Here is a 19,060-nt window from a genome sequence, read left to right as displayed (position 1 = left end):
CTAAAAAAAAATGGAAAATGAAAATGTCCGTAAAGAGCTCAAAATAAATCAAAATATTTTCAAAATTTTACCGTGTATAGAAAATTCAAATATAAACAACCTGTGAAAATTTCATATATCTATGGTCATTTGTTTTAGAGTTACACCAAAAACCAAAATCGATTTTGTTAAAAATCGATTTTGCGTAAAAATTCCCGTTTTTCCTTAATTTTTCTTTTGTTTTTCACGTCACTTTTGAAAACTACTGGGAAATTTTTACTTTTGACCCCCCAAAGTACCAACTAGATGCACTTTCCAATCATAAAAGTTACTTTTGAAGAAAATCGAAGCAGTTTTACTGTCCTAAAAGGTGATGACAGACACAAAAAAAAAATAAAAAATAAAATAAAAAAAAATAAAAAAAAAAAACACACATCATTGTAAAATCAATACATTCATCGTTCCACTCAGAATCTAAAAATGTTAGTAATTCACGAAAAATAGTTGAAAATGAAAATAAAATAAAAAGTCTAAAAGAAGCTAAAAAATTTGTTGATACAATTATAGAACAAATGCAATTACGTTTTAATGAAAAATCACTAAAAATAATTAAATTAAGTGCTTTATTTGAATCATTTGAATCTTTAATTACAATCACTGAAGAAGATGTATTGAAAATATGTTTATATTTTCCTAGTCTTGAACCAGCCGATGTTTGGATAGACTTGAATTCATTTAAGTATGTTGCAAACAGTTTGGTAGATGAAAACGTAAACAATCCATTGTTATATATTTATAAAACTTGCTGAATGTTTAATGTGTGTACCAGTTTCAACGGCCACTGTGGATTATGAACAAAATAAGAAATAGAATGGGACAAGAAACTTTGCAATCCTGCATGAAAATTAGCACAGAAGGACTCTCAGAACTCGATGAAGATACTGTAAATGAGGTAATTGATTTGTATGCACGTCAAAAGCAGTGCCGGATTCGTTTAATTTAATTTAATAAACATAATAAATATTAAAATGTAAATGACTTAAGCTCATATTGGTGTATTATTAATAATATAGTATAATGTATAAGTAATGTATGACGTATGTATAGTAAATGTGTGTTATATTTTTTTTTCCATATAATTAATCAAAATTAGATTATTAATAATTTATGTATTCTTAGAAAAAAAATAATACCTTAATAACTTAAATTATTAATTATCAATCTGATACCAATAAATTGAGCTTAAAATTATATTTTTACTTCTCTTAATTATTTACTTCTAAGACATACCCCCTTGAAAATGTACGATACCCCCCCCCCCCCCCCCGGGATAGAAGGTCTGAAATAAACACTGTATATAATATTATTATTAAGTAGGTATATTTATTATTATTTAATTAATCTGAATACATTTACCTTAGAACTTTTGGTGGTATTAGGTTGGTTCACGCTATGTAGAAACTTGGCCATTGCTTTGTATGCGAACCAGTCAGGTTTGTAGATGTCGTCTAATCCCGAACCCGTTTTTTACTTGCTTTAACTTTGTTAACGAGTTTCCTGAATGTGGCCATCAACGAATCTTTCTTCTTTTTTAAGTCACTTATTGAATATGGTACACTGAGATTTTTTGAAATATTTTCCCACGAATCATGTACGGAATTGCGAATTTTGTGTTGTGAGTTTTTGGGTTCCAGATACAAGGTTTTTGTTCATATAGATCCAGAAATTTTGAGACTAGTTCATTTGACCACTCCATGTTATTTAAAAATAAATAAATAAAATATTTAGTAAAGTATTTCCCGACCCTAGCGCGATTCAGTGCAGAAGGCCAACCAACTTCCAAGCGGTATAATTTAGTAAAGAATACGGCTGTTTTGTAATTTTCTGGAAATCGAAAAACACAAATTAAATTTTATTTTATTTCTCTGCCGTTCAACGCCTCTATGGTGCCTACCCATTTAGATGACTTTGCAAATGGAAAATAAATAGGTACCTAACTAATTTCCCAGTATCTTAGTTATCTTAGTTATCTTTATTCACCAGACGGCTTCTGGCGGGCTGACGTATCTCGAGTTGACGTAGCTATAATGGAATATTGAAAAGATATATTGACTGGCTCAATATAAGATGATATCGTTTGGTGTTGTGATCGGTATTATTGTTAATATTATTATCAAGTGAATTTAATTAATTTTTTGTTGTGTAGACGCATAGCATTGCATTTATATATTCATTTAAGCCTACTTAGAACTATTTTTTTTTTTAAATTGTACGAAGACTTACAGTTCTTTACTTTAACTGTTAGTGAACACATGACGAAGAATCCCTACAATCGTTCAATGGTGTATAAATGTGGCTGATATATTATGATATAAATGTTTTAGTGGACACGTAAAACAAAAACGGCTTGAGTAGCTAAATATTAATATTAATTAATATAAGTTTACAATTTAAATAATTTACAGAGTTGGAATTAGTATATTAGGTTATCAAGGCGATAACAGTAGTTTACATTTTGTACTGTGGAAACAATCTATAAAAATCTATAAACAAAAAATGTATAATATCTGTGCGAAATTTATATCTATTAGGTGTATTAGTCAGTTGGTGTACTTAATAATAATGTGTATGAACAGCTTAAATGATAATAATAAATTTAATAATAATACCTAAACAACACATAAAATGTAAAGTATATAATATAGGTAGTATACAAAAGTAAAAAAAATAAATTAAAGGTATTGGTTTTGGGGTAGGTATGAATTAATCGAATTTATGTTACCACAATTTTCAAATATCCATAATGTACATACATTTCTGAACCTACCTATAATAATGATAAGGCCTAATGGATATGTCACATTTAATTCAAGATACGTGTATTTAGACTTTAACGATCACTCGTTTAATGTGTCTAGCCATCAGTGAGTAAATGACACGCCCAAGAAGACACGACTGTATAAATAAGTTAGGAATTTTTACGATTAATTCCGTTTTGTGTAAAAGACACAATGTAAGCGACGTCCTGCAAGCATCATTTTAAGCAATGAAAAATGCTATATTACACGCCTAAGGTTGTGCAGGGATTTGAGTATTTTTGATGGGAAATTAAATTCTAGTATAACGATAAAGACACCGTTTATATATATATATTATATGAATTATCTCCTTGGAACCAATACTGTGCTGACTCGTGTGTACCCAACAAACGGACAGGATGTCGAATACGATATAACTGAACTGTAAAAGACTTAACGTGGGTATACTTACATGGAAATTAATGTTCAATTTAAGGTATAAATAGTTTATAATGTATTTATGTGCATTATACATAATACCTACCTACATATCCGCTGTATTGACTTTTTTTAATTGGCATCTGTAAACACAATGGTACATTGGTACTACGTTAATGATCTATAATATGTGATTCATTTGACCGGAATTTGTCCACCTTTTTTGCCATTTGAGTACCTATACCATTTAATATGCCTACCTACCTTCAATAATTATTTGACTATATTTACGTACAGTATTAAAGTATTAATTCAATAGTCATAAAATACCATAACAACGCTAGAATGATAGATGAACGAATATTATAAGTTTTTCGAGTACTTTGTACTTTATTACTATCATTATATGGCCGTGTCGTGGATTACATACCTGTTTTTAGCACGCAAAATGAAACATGATCTGTTAATATCAACTTTGTTAATAAACAAAGTCTGTTAATCATGTAGTTTTTTCATACAAATCGATGTGTCACACCATTTTTTTTTTAGTCGGCGATTCGAGCGTGAAAAACGCGCGACAAGCTCAAAAATGAATTTGATAAATTTGAATACGATTCGTATGAGAATTTTACAAAAAATACAACTTGAGTATTTATTTTTACATTTAAGATAATGTTCTAAAAATAAATTGAAAAAACCCAGATTTTGAAGGTAAAAAAAAAATTTCAAAAAAATCGTCATTGGGTCATCACACTAAGTACGCATATTATCCATTTCAGAAACACCCTGTATATTAAGTTTATATTAATAAAAATTAAATTTAAAACAATTTAAGTAAAAAATTTAAAACTAACTTAAATTTTAAACTCGTTTATGCCAATGCTTGATTATAATATTTTATAAGCAACACAGCGCTGTTAATCGTGCATTAGATACATCGATATTTCATACTATTATGGCCATAATATGAATATACCACGATGATTTTTTTGCCCAGAACTTTCGATAAAAAAAAAACAGTCCTTACTACGTAAGTAAAAATACATTTTTTTTTGTACATATTTAAGATTTTTTAAGATTATTTAAGATTTGGTTGGTTTTTAATGCATATAAAAATAAATAGATATAAATCCACGTTGTAGGTACCTAGGTAGGCGTATTTAAAATACAAATGGCAACAAATGCCTACTTAAATACATACTATGAAATCTGAATACATTTGAAAAGTATTATCAAGAAGACAGCCGAGTGCGGGTAATACAAAATTATAATACAATGACGCTCCAATAAATTATAATGCGGTATAGGTAACGCGGAGTCGGACGACTTTGCAAACTTTCGCGCACATGCGCAAAAACGTGTAGACCGTCGCACGTTAAATTCGCTATACACCTTGCATAATATAATAATAATATTATACCTACATTCGCAATCCTACACCTGTGATGTTGCAGTTGAAACGCGCTCGGCCTGATACTGCACACCGCCGCAACGTGTAACGATCATGTGCCGCGTGGGCAGTGTTGGGAAAAGATAACCAAAAAATCATCTGGATAAGATAACAGATAATTTGTTCATTTAAAATTTATCTAGATAAGATAAAATATAACATTATTTTTTTTTTTAATTATATTATAAATAATGTAATTTATTAGTAATTACTAATCAGGTAATATTTATTAATTAATAATTCCCTAATGTAATTTTTCAACTAAAATAATATTTTGCACAATTTTTTTTATAAGCATTTTGAACAAAATTTATCAAATTTTAATTTGAATAAATATTTTGTAGTTAAAAATTTAAAAAAAGATTCCACGTAAGTAATTAATTCTGTTACCAAAACATTTATAAAAAATACATATTAAGCACAGTTTGTTTTTATAGTCATTTATAGTTCAAATTTAGACGAAATTACATATTAAAAACCTAGAATAAGTATTTTAGTTATTTTGTTGTGATTGTATAATATTATTCATGGGTATACTTGAAACTTCTAAAGTATACTATTATATATCTATGATAGTATCACGGTTTGTTGTTGATGTATAACAGGTTATAAGTCGCGTTATCGTCAATATAATATTTTACAAAACGATAACAAAGACTAAAATAAAACAATAATTGTTTTATTTTAGTCTTTGTCATCAATTATTGATGACGCCATCCCAAAAGCTTAGCTTGTGGTGGGTGCAACAATAGTTCAATACAACACAAATATATTACATAAATTATTTAAATATACATATAATATTCTATTATTATTTATGTATTACATAGGTATAGAATAAACATTTCATATTATAGAGTAATATAATGATAAGAATACGGCTAAAAGTATTTACAGTTTGTTTCATGCATGTTTGATGGCTATGTGACGGGTAATATTCTTTTGGATCTATGTTAAAAATATAATTAAGCATATTCCATATATACAAGCCATTTAGGTTTATTACATTTAATGTCCTGTAAAGGTCATCTACATAAAAATCATACGGTTTTAATAGTGTAAATGTAAATCTCAACAGTGAGTTTAATGTAATAATAAGCAGATTTAAAGCAAACTTAGATGCGTTTCCCCAAACAACTATACCATAGTTGATAATGGATTGTTTCAAAATCTTGTGACAAAATACGGAAAAATCACGAAAATTAGCAAATTATTTTGAGTTGAAAATTCGTAAGATATTTTGTTTTTAAATCTAAGATTTGAAAATGTAATACAAGATTATTCATAAGTTTGTCTACCTTTATCAAAAAAATAAAATGTCTACAAACAAATCAAATTAAACTTTTATGAGCGTTTTAAGTTCATATTTTTACAATATTGGATATTCATTCGATTTCTCATGTAGCGGTTTTGATATTTTATTGTAATTCAAAAACATGAAAATTATACTAAATGTATATATTTTTATTTTCTATACACCATAACATTTTGAAAATATTTTGAGCTGTTTACGGGCATTGTCAGTTTTCAATTTTAATAGTTTTTTTTTCTATAAATATCAATAAAATTGTATTTGTTGTGTAAAAATGCGTGAAAAATGAATGCAAGGCTCCTGATATATTGTTACAATAGCACTTGAAAAATAATATAAATTTTTTTTGATAAGCATTTAAAGTTCATATTTTACAAAATTTATCAAATTTAAGACGATTGAGAATTTAAAACAAGGATCCACGTAATTAGGTAAATATATAAATGACTTTATTCACAATAATATCATTAAATATACATATAGTAATATCATAGGCTGACTGACTGTCTTCGCTCAGAATCGTTTTTCTTATACAATAATGATATTATATCATTGAATTCAAAATTAACACCATCCGTTACAGTGACCCAATTGTAACGTACTATATACAGCAGAGTGACAGCCACTTGCCCGCGTTTTTTTTTTTATTATTATTCTTTCTACGCTACTAAGTTTTATTCGTAGAAATAAAAATGATAAATTATTGAATTACATTTTAACACATTAATACTATTTATTTGAAAAATGTTACTTGTTATAGTTACATACATTGAATTTTTAACGAGTGGTTAATTAATAATTAGTTATAAGTTATAACTTTAAGTATTTAAATTAAGGAAAAATCTAAATGATAGGACATATGGTAAATAAATAAATAACCTGCGTCCTGCATACCCATTATATTATATAGTTACTTATAATTTGTTTACCTAATTAGAAATAGAAAATAAATAAATATTTTACATGTTATAGTATAATAATTTAAACTACTATAATAATTACTATACTGAGTACTATCTATACCTCAAAAGTAATTGAATTGGACTAAAAGTAGATATTCGTTTTAAATGATCGTATTCAAACTTTCTTCGATTTGGACCCAATAAGTATAAAAACCAAAATAAAATTTGGTGAACAAAATTGAAAACTTGTATAAATTGTTTTATAAATGGGTAAGATCAATGAAATCGTAATAAAATTGAAAAAATCCAAAAATTGCACTTGAAAATGTGTACTTGATAATTACCAGCTAATTTAAATAATATATATCTACATGTTGCTTTTATAAATAATAATTCAATAGTATTATGATGATATTGAATCATGAAGCTGTGTTGGCGCAATGATGTAGATATCATTTTTATCATATTTAGCTATTGCATACTTGACACTGATTTATGTATATATTTTTTTAATATTAGGACATTAGACATTCATCATATAATATTAATACCAAAATAGAGTAAATTACTAGCAAATAATTTAAAATGGTGTGTTTATTTAGGCTAGGAAAACTCTTGTGAAATCATATTTTAATTTATTACAAATATTAATTAATGTATTGATATGGAAAAACAGATAATATATTACATAACAGTTATCGTTATGTTACGATTACATTATACAAATCTAGTCCTGGTGAGAACTTTGGGACTGGTTCCTTTTCCTTATATTTTAACTTATAATTGACATTTTATTAATTATTAATAAACTATTAATAATCATGACATTACACTGCACACCTATGGAGGCCTCACGGCACACCAATGTGGTGCGGCACGCCGGTTGGGAAACGCTATATTATAGGTAATACATAAATACATTATTGTAGAAAGTAAAGCTTGACGAACTAATGATTTTAGTATTAATATAAAAGTAATAACACGTATATAAGTAACGTACAACTTGGACAATTATCTGTGACTATACACACCGTATGTTGGCGTCCGCACAAGTGAATATTACATATATTATCAAAGCCCCTCTATATAATATGAACAATTGAGGTTATCCCGTATAAAATAGAAAGCGATAGTACTGTGCGACGCAGACTGTCGTAGGAGCAGTACTGCGCTGCGCTACCCTGCAACTTAATTTACGCTCGTCTGTTCAAACCAGTAGATCACAAAAACTGTTCTGCGCTGTGCTGCGCTGTGCTACGCTGCGCTGCATCGCTTACGTCTCAATTTGCGCTCGGCCTATAAGTGTTGCACAGCTATATCGTAACTGCATAAGTATCTATTAGAAAACGACAATGTACACGCAACTACGCTAGTGTGTTTACATGATTTGAATACTTATATTAATTGTACCTATATCTCAACAATTATAATATAATATACACCACTGCAGGTACGCGAGTAATATAATATTACCTATACTTATAATTCATTCATTCCACCGAACGACCGTCGGAAACGTCAAGTCGCCGCACCGAATGCGGCAGACATAATTGATTAATATTTAATTGTATCGTATACGGACGTGTAGCCACTACAATGGTCTACACCTCGCATTATCGTATGTGCATAATATGCGAACGTGGTAAAATATTACAAGTCGCTTTAAATAATATAGAATATAGATTATAGGTACAGTGTACCTGGTACACCTATTATAGGCCGGTTCGTGGCTCGGTCCCTGGCCCTTTTTATAAGCTATAGCGGTAAACAAAGTGTGTATGGCATTGATAAGTCTGTGTAGAAAACATAATAGATATTGTAACGCATAGGTAATAATTTCAGCGCCGGTGACCCATTGATCTTTTGTCCATTCCTATATTATACAGCAATGTATAACGACGTACAGTCTGACTGCATTGTATACCTACGTATATAAAATATACTTAAGTAATAGTAGTTACCTACCTACTTAATACCTATATATTATATAAGTATATTATCTTTTATATAATACACACCAATTAATTTTATGCACAGTTTAAAAACGAATATTGTGGTGATGATCATCTTTGCAGGGTGGTTTTACATATTATGTTAATAAATAATAAAGTGTAACTGCGACGACTGCAGTTATACATATGGGTACCTATACCTAGTAGTCGAACGCTGTACAATATAATGATTATAATAATACTAATGGGCAGGCACGTTTAAAATTATTCAAATCAAAGTAATCGATGGTATAGATATTTCACTAGGTGCGAGGGTGTTTATACTAGTGCGGCCACGGTATTATAATAGTATTATATCTATTCGTGGGCCGTCTAACCGTATAACGTGAAACTGCTTAACCGTATAACGTGAAATTGCTTAACCAATATAGCGTGTATTGATCGACGTAACAGCCAAAGTCGTCGTCGCCGCCCGCCACACAACGACTCGACTCTACGAGTTCGTACACAGTTTCCGCTGGACCTGGACGACGCAAATAGATAGACCGACATCACGGCCAAGGTCGTCACTGCCGCCCGTAGGACGATTCAAATAGATCGGCCAACTAACCAAGGACGTTGCCGCTGCCGTGCCTCACGGAGACGACGGACACAGACGTTTCCACCGCCACTCACCTACGCAGGGGCGTAGCTAGGATTATGAAATGGGGGTGTTTAAGAATAGATTAAAACCAAGTTTTTACGGTTTTCGTATATAAATAAATTCAGGGTTCAAGACTTGACTCGTTGCACTAAAAATGCAGCTACATTTTTATATTATTATTGAAAAATGCATAGAGCATATTACAATTTTGGTAATAGAAAACTAAAAAATAAGTAGGTTTATAAAAAGGTATAAAATATGCAATTTCAAACAATATTTGAGTAAACAAGTACCTACTTAAATATTTAACAATATGTGAGTGGATGCACGTTATTATCATACGATTTTTAGTCTACAATACCTATCCAATTTAATATAAACTATTTTGTGTAAGTATGGTTACTATTTTAAATGCTACTTATATTGGTATTCAACTATTTTATAATGTTTACTAATTTACCTTATACTTTATTTAGTTTGTTAAAAATGCATATTAAAATGTTATGATTGGATAAAATGGTATCAAAGATATAGGAGAAAATTATAGACAGTAATGAAAAAAACATGAGTGTTTTTAAATTATATAGATTAAAATGAATATACCGGTATAAGTTCATACCTGGTGTTTACATCAACGCAATATAGTAAGATTTTTAGTAATAAGTAATAAGTCCGTCCAAATAATCCAATTGATCCGAAGAGTGTCCATAGAATATCCGTAGAGTATGTGAAATGAGACGTGTGCATGCCCAGAGGAAAAACGAGTACCTATTCCGAGAGCGCACTTCTCCGTGTAGGTGTTGGTTATATAAAGTTTAGTGAAGTTTGTTATTTCCACTTGTTGCAAAATATCTGCATTGTCTTCTATGTTCTTCCATATAATATTGGTATGTGGTTGTAATTGGACGATTATTGTATTATATTATTCGTGGATCATCGAGATGCAAATGCTATTACGTCAGATGCATTGTGGTGTACATATTAATTGTTATTTCATCATGTTTCTAGATGATCAGGGTGTAATTATTATTGTGTAATACCTACTGGTGTTTAATTTTACCTGTTGTTTCGTAACGTAAATGGTGAATTATGAATTTGTATGATATAATTTTATGAGAATGTTATTTACTTTATAAAAATAATTTAATTGCGTTATATGTGCCACACACAAGTATACTCATATTGGAAATTCATTTTACAGTTTTATTATTAAAAAAAACTTGTATTATTTATATTTTACAATAAGATGACATTTATTTATTTATTTACTAACTTATTGCCTTAAAAAATAAAAGGACATGTTTTTATGATATTAAGTATGTTAGTTATGAAGTAACCTGCATCCACGGCCCTTGTTCCTCTGACCGCTTTTTCCTCTACATTGGTGATAGTGGGAAATCTCTGCTAAAAATAAGAGCTATCGATCCATCGGCGATATGTCGGGACCCCTCGGGAACCGCTTGCTCAGATTGTTCCATTCTCTTCGATAGACCCTCGCACGAGTGGGTCCCACTAATCACCATCTTGAACATTGGTGGGTCTTCTCTAACCGTTTCGTATAACTGAAGTAAAGTGAACAGAAAAAGAAAGAAATAGATTAATTAATCGTAACGTTAAATATCTATATACATAATTATAACTACCTATATAAATGTGTAAGTAATGAAAATCTTTGTATAGTGTAAACTCTAAACTACTTATCAGATCTTATTGATTTTTTTTTTAACAAAAGAGTATATCACGGAGAAGGTTTCTACGAAAGAAAACTTTAGGAAAAAATAGTGATTTCTAACAAATTATCTAAGTACATTTATAATATGTGTGATATCACCACTCAACCGCGTTAAATGAAATCGGGTTTGAGTATAAAGCTTCACAGATTCAAAGCTTCGCCGTGTGTTGTGTCGTGACGTGTCGATCAAAGTTTCAACCAAGTATACCAATAATTAACTACAGCTCAACTTTTAAACAATATTGGTTATCTGTTGTAAACATAATAACCAATCCCTCACACGACACGACAATCGACGTAGCTGTGAGTCCGGCTTAAGAAATTGCGTCGTTGTTTGCATGCGTTCCTCTACTCAACAAGTTGATTATAAAATTGGTTTTCATAGGAAATCGTATATAATATAATATTTTATAGAATAGGTATGCGTAAACATAGTATACTCACAGCACATCTGAATTCTGGATGTCCGTCCCATACATCGTCGTATAACAATACATGCCAGCCCTCTAGTGTGTCTTCCTCTGAGAAAGACGGGAATTTATACCTACACTCAAAAATGTAGTGGTCCATATCTGTTAGTTCAAGAACAGAAAAAATACATGGTGATTATAATAGTTTACCTGTTTTTAATAATTAATATTTATGGAAACAGTATTTTTGTTGACACAATACGACGAGATCTTTAGCGCTCATTTTGTGTTCACGTTTACGTGCAAATACGTCATAACTATTATATTCGGATGTTCTTAAAAATACCTGGTTGATTTTTTATCTATACTATAAAAGCAAGTCCAGATATCGTGTCACGGGTTAAGCTTTGTCGGAAATCACCAGCGAAAACAAATGTTATACTACCCATAAGATTATTGTTACACCTAAAATCTTTTAATATTCGATCAATTGCTTCAATGTGTGCTCTTTGACTCATTGCACACAACGAATGATTCTCGTTTCTCAAATAATTTTTCTAAGTGGACCGTTTTTACGAATCAGACAAACGAATTCTCTTTCAAATAATACATTTAATCATTAATGGTAACGTGAAAGTCGAATGAGCCGAACTGCCGTCACTGAGGAGAGTCGCTGCTATACCTGACGAAGCAACTACTAATGCAATTTTACCAGAAGATCTAATTTGAGCCAACAACAAATTAATAAGGGATGTTTTCCTGTACCACCAGAAGCATCTAAAAAAAATACTCTGCCTTGATTATTCATTACGCTTTCTATGTAATAACATTAAAAGCATATTTTTGATCATCTACTAATTTCGGTAAATTGATTTCTACAAATTTTTGTAATTAATTATTATCGTAAGAACACCTAATCGATAATTCAAAAGGATCAGATGCATTTTCATTTCGAACAGGAAATATTGCTTGGCTAATTGCTAGAGTTCTTGAAAACATTGTTGTGTTGGCTCCGAAACGACTTGACCGATTCGGCTTATTCTTTTTTTGTTGTGTTCGTAATTGTCAGTACAAGGTTCTTATAAAAGAAAATTTTAGGAAAATCCACTAGAAAAGTAGGAAGTCTAGAAGTTAAAAATACAACAGTGGCGCCATCCGTCGGGGAGAAAAATAAACATATTAATAATACATTTTGAGTAGTAAGAAAAACAAAACTGTGTATTCGAATTATTGATCATATTTACTAAGAAATTTTATTCTAATACTATTATAGCTATTAGTCCAGTATAACAATAGGTCCGTATTAAAATTATATTTTGTTTACGAGTTTTGAGTCAAGTTTTGGATTTTTATTGTTCGCAAGCTTCATATTAAGATTTTTAAAATCTGTTATAGCTAAAGATTTGATGAACATGTTGCTGTACCGCTATTACTGTAGTATCAGGTGAAAAAATACATACAAATCTGTACGAAGAAATAAAGATGATAAACGATCGCGTGACATGACAGGTATCAACCCATTCGATTTTAATTATAATGTATTATATAGAGACTTCATATTACTGACGATGTCAAATGTTTACCTAAGCTACAGATTAAATAGCACATGGATAGGCAACGTCAATGCAACCATGTCTCGCTCATTATTTAAATTTGGATTTGACTCACTGGTGGTAAGAGGAGCGGGAAATAAGTTTCTATACTCGTCTCTATAGCCACCATGTGTCACTAGTGAGTCGATTCCAAATTAAAATAATAAGTGATAAATTATTGCATCGGCGTGGAAATGTTTTTTATATTTCATTTCTATAAACGACCATTTAAATTCAATATATAAATATATGTGTACCGATGTGAACTTTGTAAAATTTGCACTCTATGCAGGTGATCTGCAAAGACGTACAGTCGGAAACTGCAGTCACAACAGACGCGATCACCTGTACAATTTTCGGCGAGATTAAAAGTTATTTATTGTCCGCGTTTTTAATTTTACACGAAAAATATCGATTATAATATATTACACACGATTTGAGATAAGGAGAGCTTTCTTTAAGGAAAGGACGCGGCGAAGAACCCGCACCCATCACCCTTGTGCTGTAATAATAAAGAATTTTTGTAGGTACTTACTTTTATCGCCGCACTTTCCACCACCGGTTTTGGGACTGCCCAGCCACAAATTAAACGATGGTGTAATATAGGGGTTTGGTTCACGTACCATAGAAGCACATCCACCTATTTTCGGTGCTATAGTGCCTAACACCGTTACGTTATAGCTGTTGTCCGAGTGTCCAAATGGTGGACAGGAATCCATGTGCGTTTCAGAGAATATATTTTCTGAGAAAAGATGACAAATACAACATTCAAATCAAATTAGTGTATTACTCTAGTGTATTATACTGCTTGTATTCAAAATTGTTATTGTACGTAAACACATATAATAGCTGTCTATAGGTGAGACGAGTATAGGTTCTACATAGGTGTTAATAATATAGATAATATAGGTTTTATGTCAGCGAAGAATCGTAGTCGTGCTGTTCAAATTGCACATGAATATTTTGATCCATACTTCCGAAAGGGATAATGAACACGCTCACAGTACTGTATACAGTATCTATAGATATGCACATTACTTATCACCGTAGGAACTCGATTAAACCAGCTTCTTTACAATAACATATCAATATCATTTCTCTATGACAATACTATTATATCATAGATTTCGAATGTTGTCCCAGTTTTGACTACTGGAAGATCCCATTATATACTTCAGTCACCGATGTCATGCAAATGTTCTCGGCACCGGCTGAGACGCAAAGGTTGCGTGAGTGTTTGCGGAAAGTAGCGAACCAGGCCTCGAACCGCCTGCCGGCCGGACACTTCGCTGTAGTACTCGATTCCCTAGATCGATTTGCCCAGCTCAGATTAGCGGACAACCCCAAAAGTTATCATATTGTTACCAGACGTCGGTCCTCAAGTGTCAACTGCTACAGTTTATCATATATCTGTGTGTCTCTAAGCGGTTTCGTTTAAGGCTGGGCAACAGGTACGGTTTTTTCTCCAGGGGGAGTGCTATACCTAAGTTATGTTATTAATTTACCACATACAAACGATTGTTTTTAAACACGTCGATAAAAATACATTATATAGATTAGATTCACTGCGGGTTGGTATAATAGCATAATTAATTCCAGAGGAATATTATACGCGAATGCAAATGGGGATACATAGATCATGTTTGCAAACAATAAATACATTATATGTCATATAAAATATATAATATTGCGCAATAATAAGTATACCCAAAGTAATTGTGTTAATACTAGTTAATAGTAATAATGATAAGTGATAACCATATAGTCATATATTGTGTTTAGATGCTTAAGCCATGTAAATGGATAACATTGAATTGAGTCCCGCAAATACTTTTGGATTATCGGAGTTGAGTCCGATCAAAAATTTTATGTTATTTGAGTTGAATCCCTTAAGCCTATTAGCGTTACCCAGAATGCACTATGTGGAGGCTGGCTGAGTAGTCTCCCAAAAAATTTGTGTGATTCTATTTTTTTTAATCATAATAATAATAAGTATAAAGAGTTAATTAGTTAAAAAATATTAAAAATAATAATTATTATGTATGATTGTATAGGTACACTTTTTCTGTAATATAATAATGTTAATTACCTATTAAATAGATTTACTAATCATATAACTCATAAGCGCAAATTGGTTCAATTTGGTGGGGGGGGGCTTAAGCCCTGACTATTTATACATTGAAAATATCCGCGGGTACTAATGTTGAACCATGATTATTATTAGTATCTTAAAAATTAACACAAAGTTTTAATGGTATTTATAAATATATAAGTATTCTATCTTATATATATATATACCTATATATCTATAATATATATACAATTAATATCTAACGAATTTATACAAAATAATGTATTTGTGTGGAGTAATAGATAAAAATACGATAATATAGACAACCTATTAGTAGATGCGTGCATAAGTCTCAATAAAAATGAATAAGAACAATAATTAATAAAAAACATTTACGCGTGACATATAAATATTTAAGTGCGATTTTACAGTTATTATTATTTTCAAGGTTTTTTTATTATTTTAATTTACTCCAAAGTACCGACAGGGATGATTACAATATTTTACGCATAAATAAATTATATATATTACACACAAATACCTATCCAATATTAACTTAAGAATAAAAACCACTTAGTACTGCTAATATCCTCTGCATATAATATTATTATTATTATTATTATTATTATTATTATTATTATTGTTGTTAACGATTAGCTTACTAAAATTGTGAAATATTAGGTAGGTACCTATATATAACATATACGCTAGGTATATATAACAATCGTAGTTATAAACAATTAATACAAAATGTATTAAATAGGTATATATATAATTCTACTGTACGTGTGTTGTGATTGAACTCTTCTTAAACGGTTGGACTGATTTGAATGATTTTTTTGTATGCGTTTGAGTGATGCCCCGGATGGTTTAGATTCACAAATCATCCCCCTAGGTCCAACCAGGGGGTCCTAAGCTAACCTAACCTAATGGGGATTTAGAGATTTACGGTGGAAATTTTTGTTTATAATTGGTTGCCATGGGTTTTAAAGCTATTATAATAATAATTATTGGTTGAAATCAGTGTATTCATTTAATGCATTTAATATTTTTGTACGCTGTGTTTTGATATTATATGTACCGCAATTACGTAAATATTGAGCGTATTATACTCTGCACACAATATAAGTTACGTAGGTACATAAAACAATGACACGTCTTCGTGGACGAGGAGGATAAATTGGTCGACAGACTCGGCATTCATAATTAGTCCAGCCGTTTAGGAAGAGTTCAGTGACATACTTGGTATAACTTGGTATAAATTATTAAATTATGTACAAACAGTACGGGGTCCGCGATCTACCGTAGGTAAATTGCCTACCTGATAATATACTTCTGCGAATTAGAATTAGAGATTTAAGATTATATAGTTGAATTTGTAATTAATACTAAAAATATGATTTGTTATTTAACAAAATCTATCAAAATATTCAAGTATAACATTTTTTTTTACTTAATGTATCAAACACTTTTTCTTGATTAAGTATTAAAAGTATATAAAAAAACTCAAGGAGTAACTTTTTATCATGAGTAACAAATATTTATATTAATAAAGTACACAATATGTTTCATTGTGGTCATAACATTCATAAACAGTATTCTATCCATGGGCTAAATTTAGAAATTATTCAACTCACATAATATTTCACATCTACTTATAAGTCATCAACAATATATTGTCAGAAATGACGTTTAAATATTTTAGCATATAGCTAGTTGCTACGTCCCTCTACTTATTATCATCCGTATTGTGGCGAACCGATGCCACATGACCTCCCACCGTCGTCGGTAACATTGTATATTTTTCGTATTGTCATGAACGGTTGGTCACATTGCGCTCGTGCCGAGCGGCGGCCTCCTCGTCGTTGTGGCGGCCTGCTCTAGCTCTCTCTCCTCGTAACCGCGATCATATTATATAGTCTACACTTTTACCGCTAGTCCGCGAACCGACGCCATCTTTTCGCCGTTTACAAACTGTTCCCCGTAAAAATTTCGCATCGCGAACGCACGTGGCTAGCCGCTCATAATCTGATCATCGATCTCACTTTTTGTACAGATACCTTTTATACGTACTTTCGTACTTCTTGTAATAGAAAGCACATCGCGCACCTCCACAATCACATTTGGTGTACACTGTAAAATCATTTATTCGTCAATGGACGCCCAGCGACGCGATTAATAATTGTTTCGCCCTGGTCGTCACTCAGGTACCTACCTACTCAAAACGTTGGAAGGCCAACCGTGATAACGGCTAGTTAACCACAATATTGTTATTTTCTTAGATCATATTATGATCTAAGGTTATTTTTCTGTGATATACGGGCAGATAGTATGACGTAACATTTGTGATTAACGCCGATCATTTTTAGTATAGGCGAAACTGCCTATACTAAACAACACGATAAGGCCGGGCCTCAATATTACCGAAATTATTCACCGAATAAATAAAAAACTTTCATATAATATATACATTTAAAAATGATACTAAGTATTTAATTTTAAAACACAAGTCTTAGGAGGGATGTGTTATTCTGCACAAAATAAGTAGAGGGATGAAAAATGTAAGTACAAAAAAGTATAGGGATGCCATCCCCCCGTATCCCCCCCACTTCGACCACTGGGCGTACCAATACAAGACCGCACGCACATACAAAAGATAAACAAATGTCATATCGTATTCTCATTATATATACACTTGAAAGGCCGCCACTACGGTACTGCGTTGCCGCCGATCGGTTAGTCGCCGCTTCGCTTCCTGACCGTGGTCATCGGCGCAACATAGTTTTTTCAATTTAGTGTGCAATTTCTCCGGCCTTGGAGTAGAACAATTCTAATCGGCCAGGACCGTAACCCGGAAGTCCGAGTGTGGACGAATACCACATGACAACAACAACAACAACAACAACAACAAAACAACAGTGGCTGTGACAACGACAATGTGGTATGCCCCTACAGGTGTTGGGTTATTAACAATGTATATCTAATAATGCACATCTTCATGTGCTATCCATATTACATTCACAAAAATGTATAATAAAAGTATAATTTGCATGTAAGACAATGTGTATCTCAATATTTAAAATCTACGTTTCTCCGACCTAGCCAGTCTCGGATCCGTGGTGGTCGGTACAATTTTAGTGTCCGACCGTAATACCCTTACAAAATGTAGGATAAAATTAATGTTATACAATAATAAAACAACAATAACAATGATAATAGTAAAATAATATAGTAAAAGTATTAAGTAATAAATGAGAATCTACCTACTTAAAAAATATAATATGTACAGTTTTTGTGAACTTAGTTATATGTAATTACTAATTTATTACTAATTACGTTATATAATTTCTTACCAAGATCCTGGGTGTCTTTTTCATGTTGTGCTGGATATTCATTGGGGAGGTCATTGGTTTTTGGCAATATGGAGAGTTTAACGATTCCCAATATGGGGAGTTTAAAGGTTTGTGCCAATATGGGGACTGCGATGGCCAGCAACATGCATAATCTTGTCGTGAACGCCATTGTGTTGCGGTTCCGACGAGAAAATAACGTAATGCGAATCACAAATCGTAAATATTAATAGAAACGGAACGCACAAAATTAAATCGAACGCAACAAGCACGGAAGAAAAGTTAGTCACGGAGGGGAAAAATGTCTACGATAACGCAAAAGTCAAACTGGAAACGCGGGGAGCACGCAATGAATCGTTTTGAGCCGTGTGCGTGCCTTTTTATAAGCAGCGGCGATGGCGGCGTTCGTGAAAGTGGTTCCCACCACCGGT

General features: G+C 31.5%; 1 protein-coding gene across 1 annotated transcript; it reads right to left on the bottom strand.

The window, feature by feature from the left end:
* Positions 1–9,713: 9,713 nt before the first annotated feature.
* Positions 9,714–19,060, bottom strand: LOC100575291. Its single transcript, XM_008189085.3, has 4 exons — positions 18,633–19,060; positions 13,744–13,950; positions 11,651–11,778; positions 9,714–11,036 (listed from the first exon to the last, which is right to left on the bottom strand). The coding sequence occupies exons 1-4, from the start codon at positions 18,799–18,801 to the stop codon at positions 10,851–10,853; spliced, it is 690 nt and encodes a 229-aa protein (XP_008187307.2). The 5' UTR covers positions 18,802–19,060; the 3' UTR covers positions 9,714–10,850.

This window comes from Acyrthosiphon pisum, chromosome X, assembly GCF_005508785.2.
Source record: "Acyrthosiphon pisum isolate AL4f chromosome X, pea_aphid_22Mar2018_4r6ur, whole genome shotgun sequence".
Lineage (NCBI taxonomy): Eukaryota > Metazoa > Arthropoda > Insecta > Hemiptera > Aphididae > Acyrthosiphon > Acyrthosiphon pisum.
The sequence above is the reverse complement of the archived record's forward strand: the minus strand, read 5'-3'. Positions and strand labels throughout refer to the sequence as shown.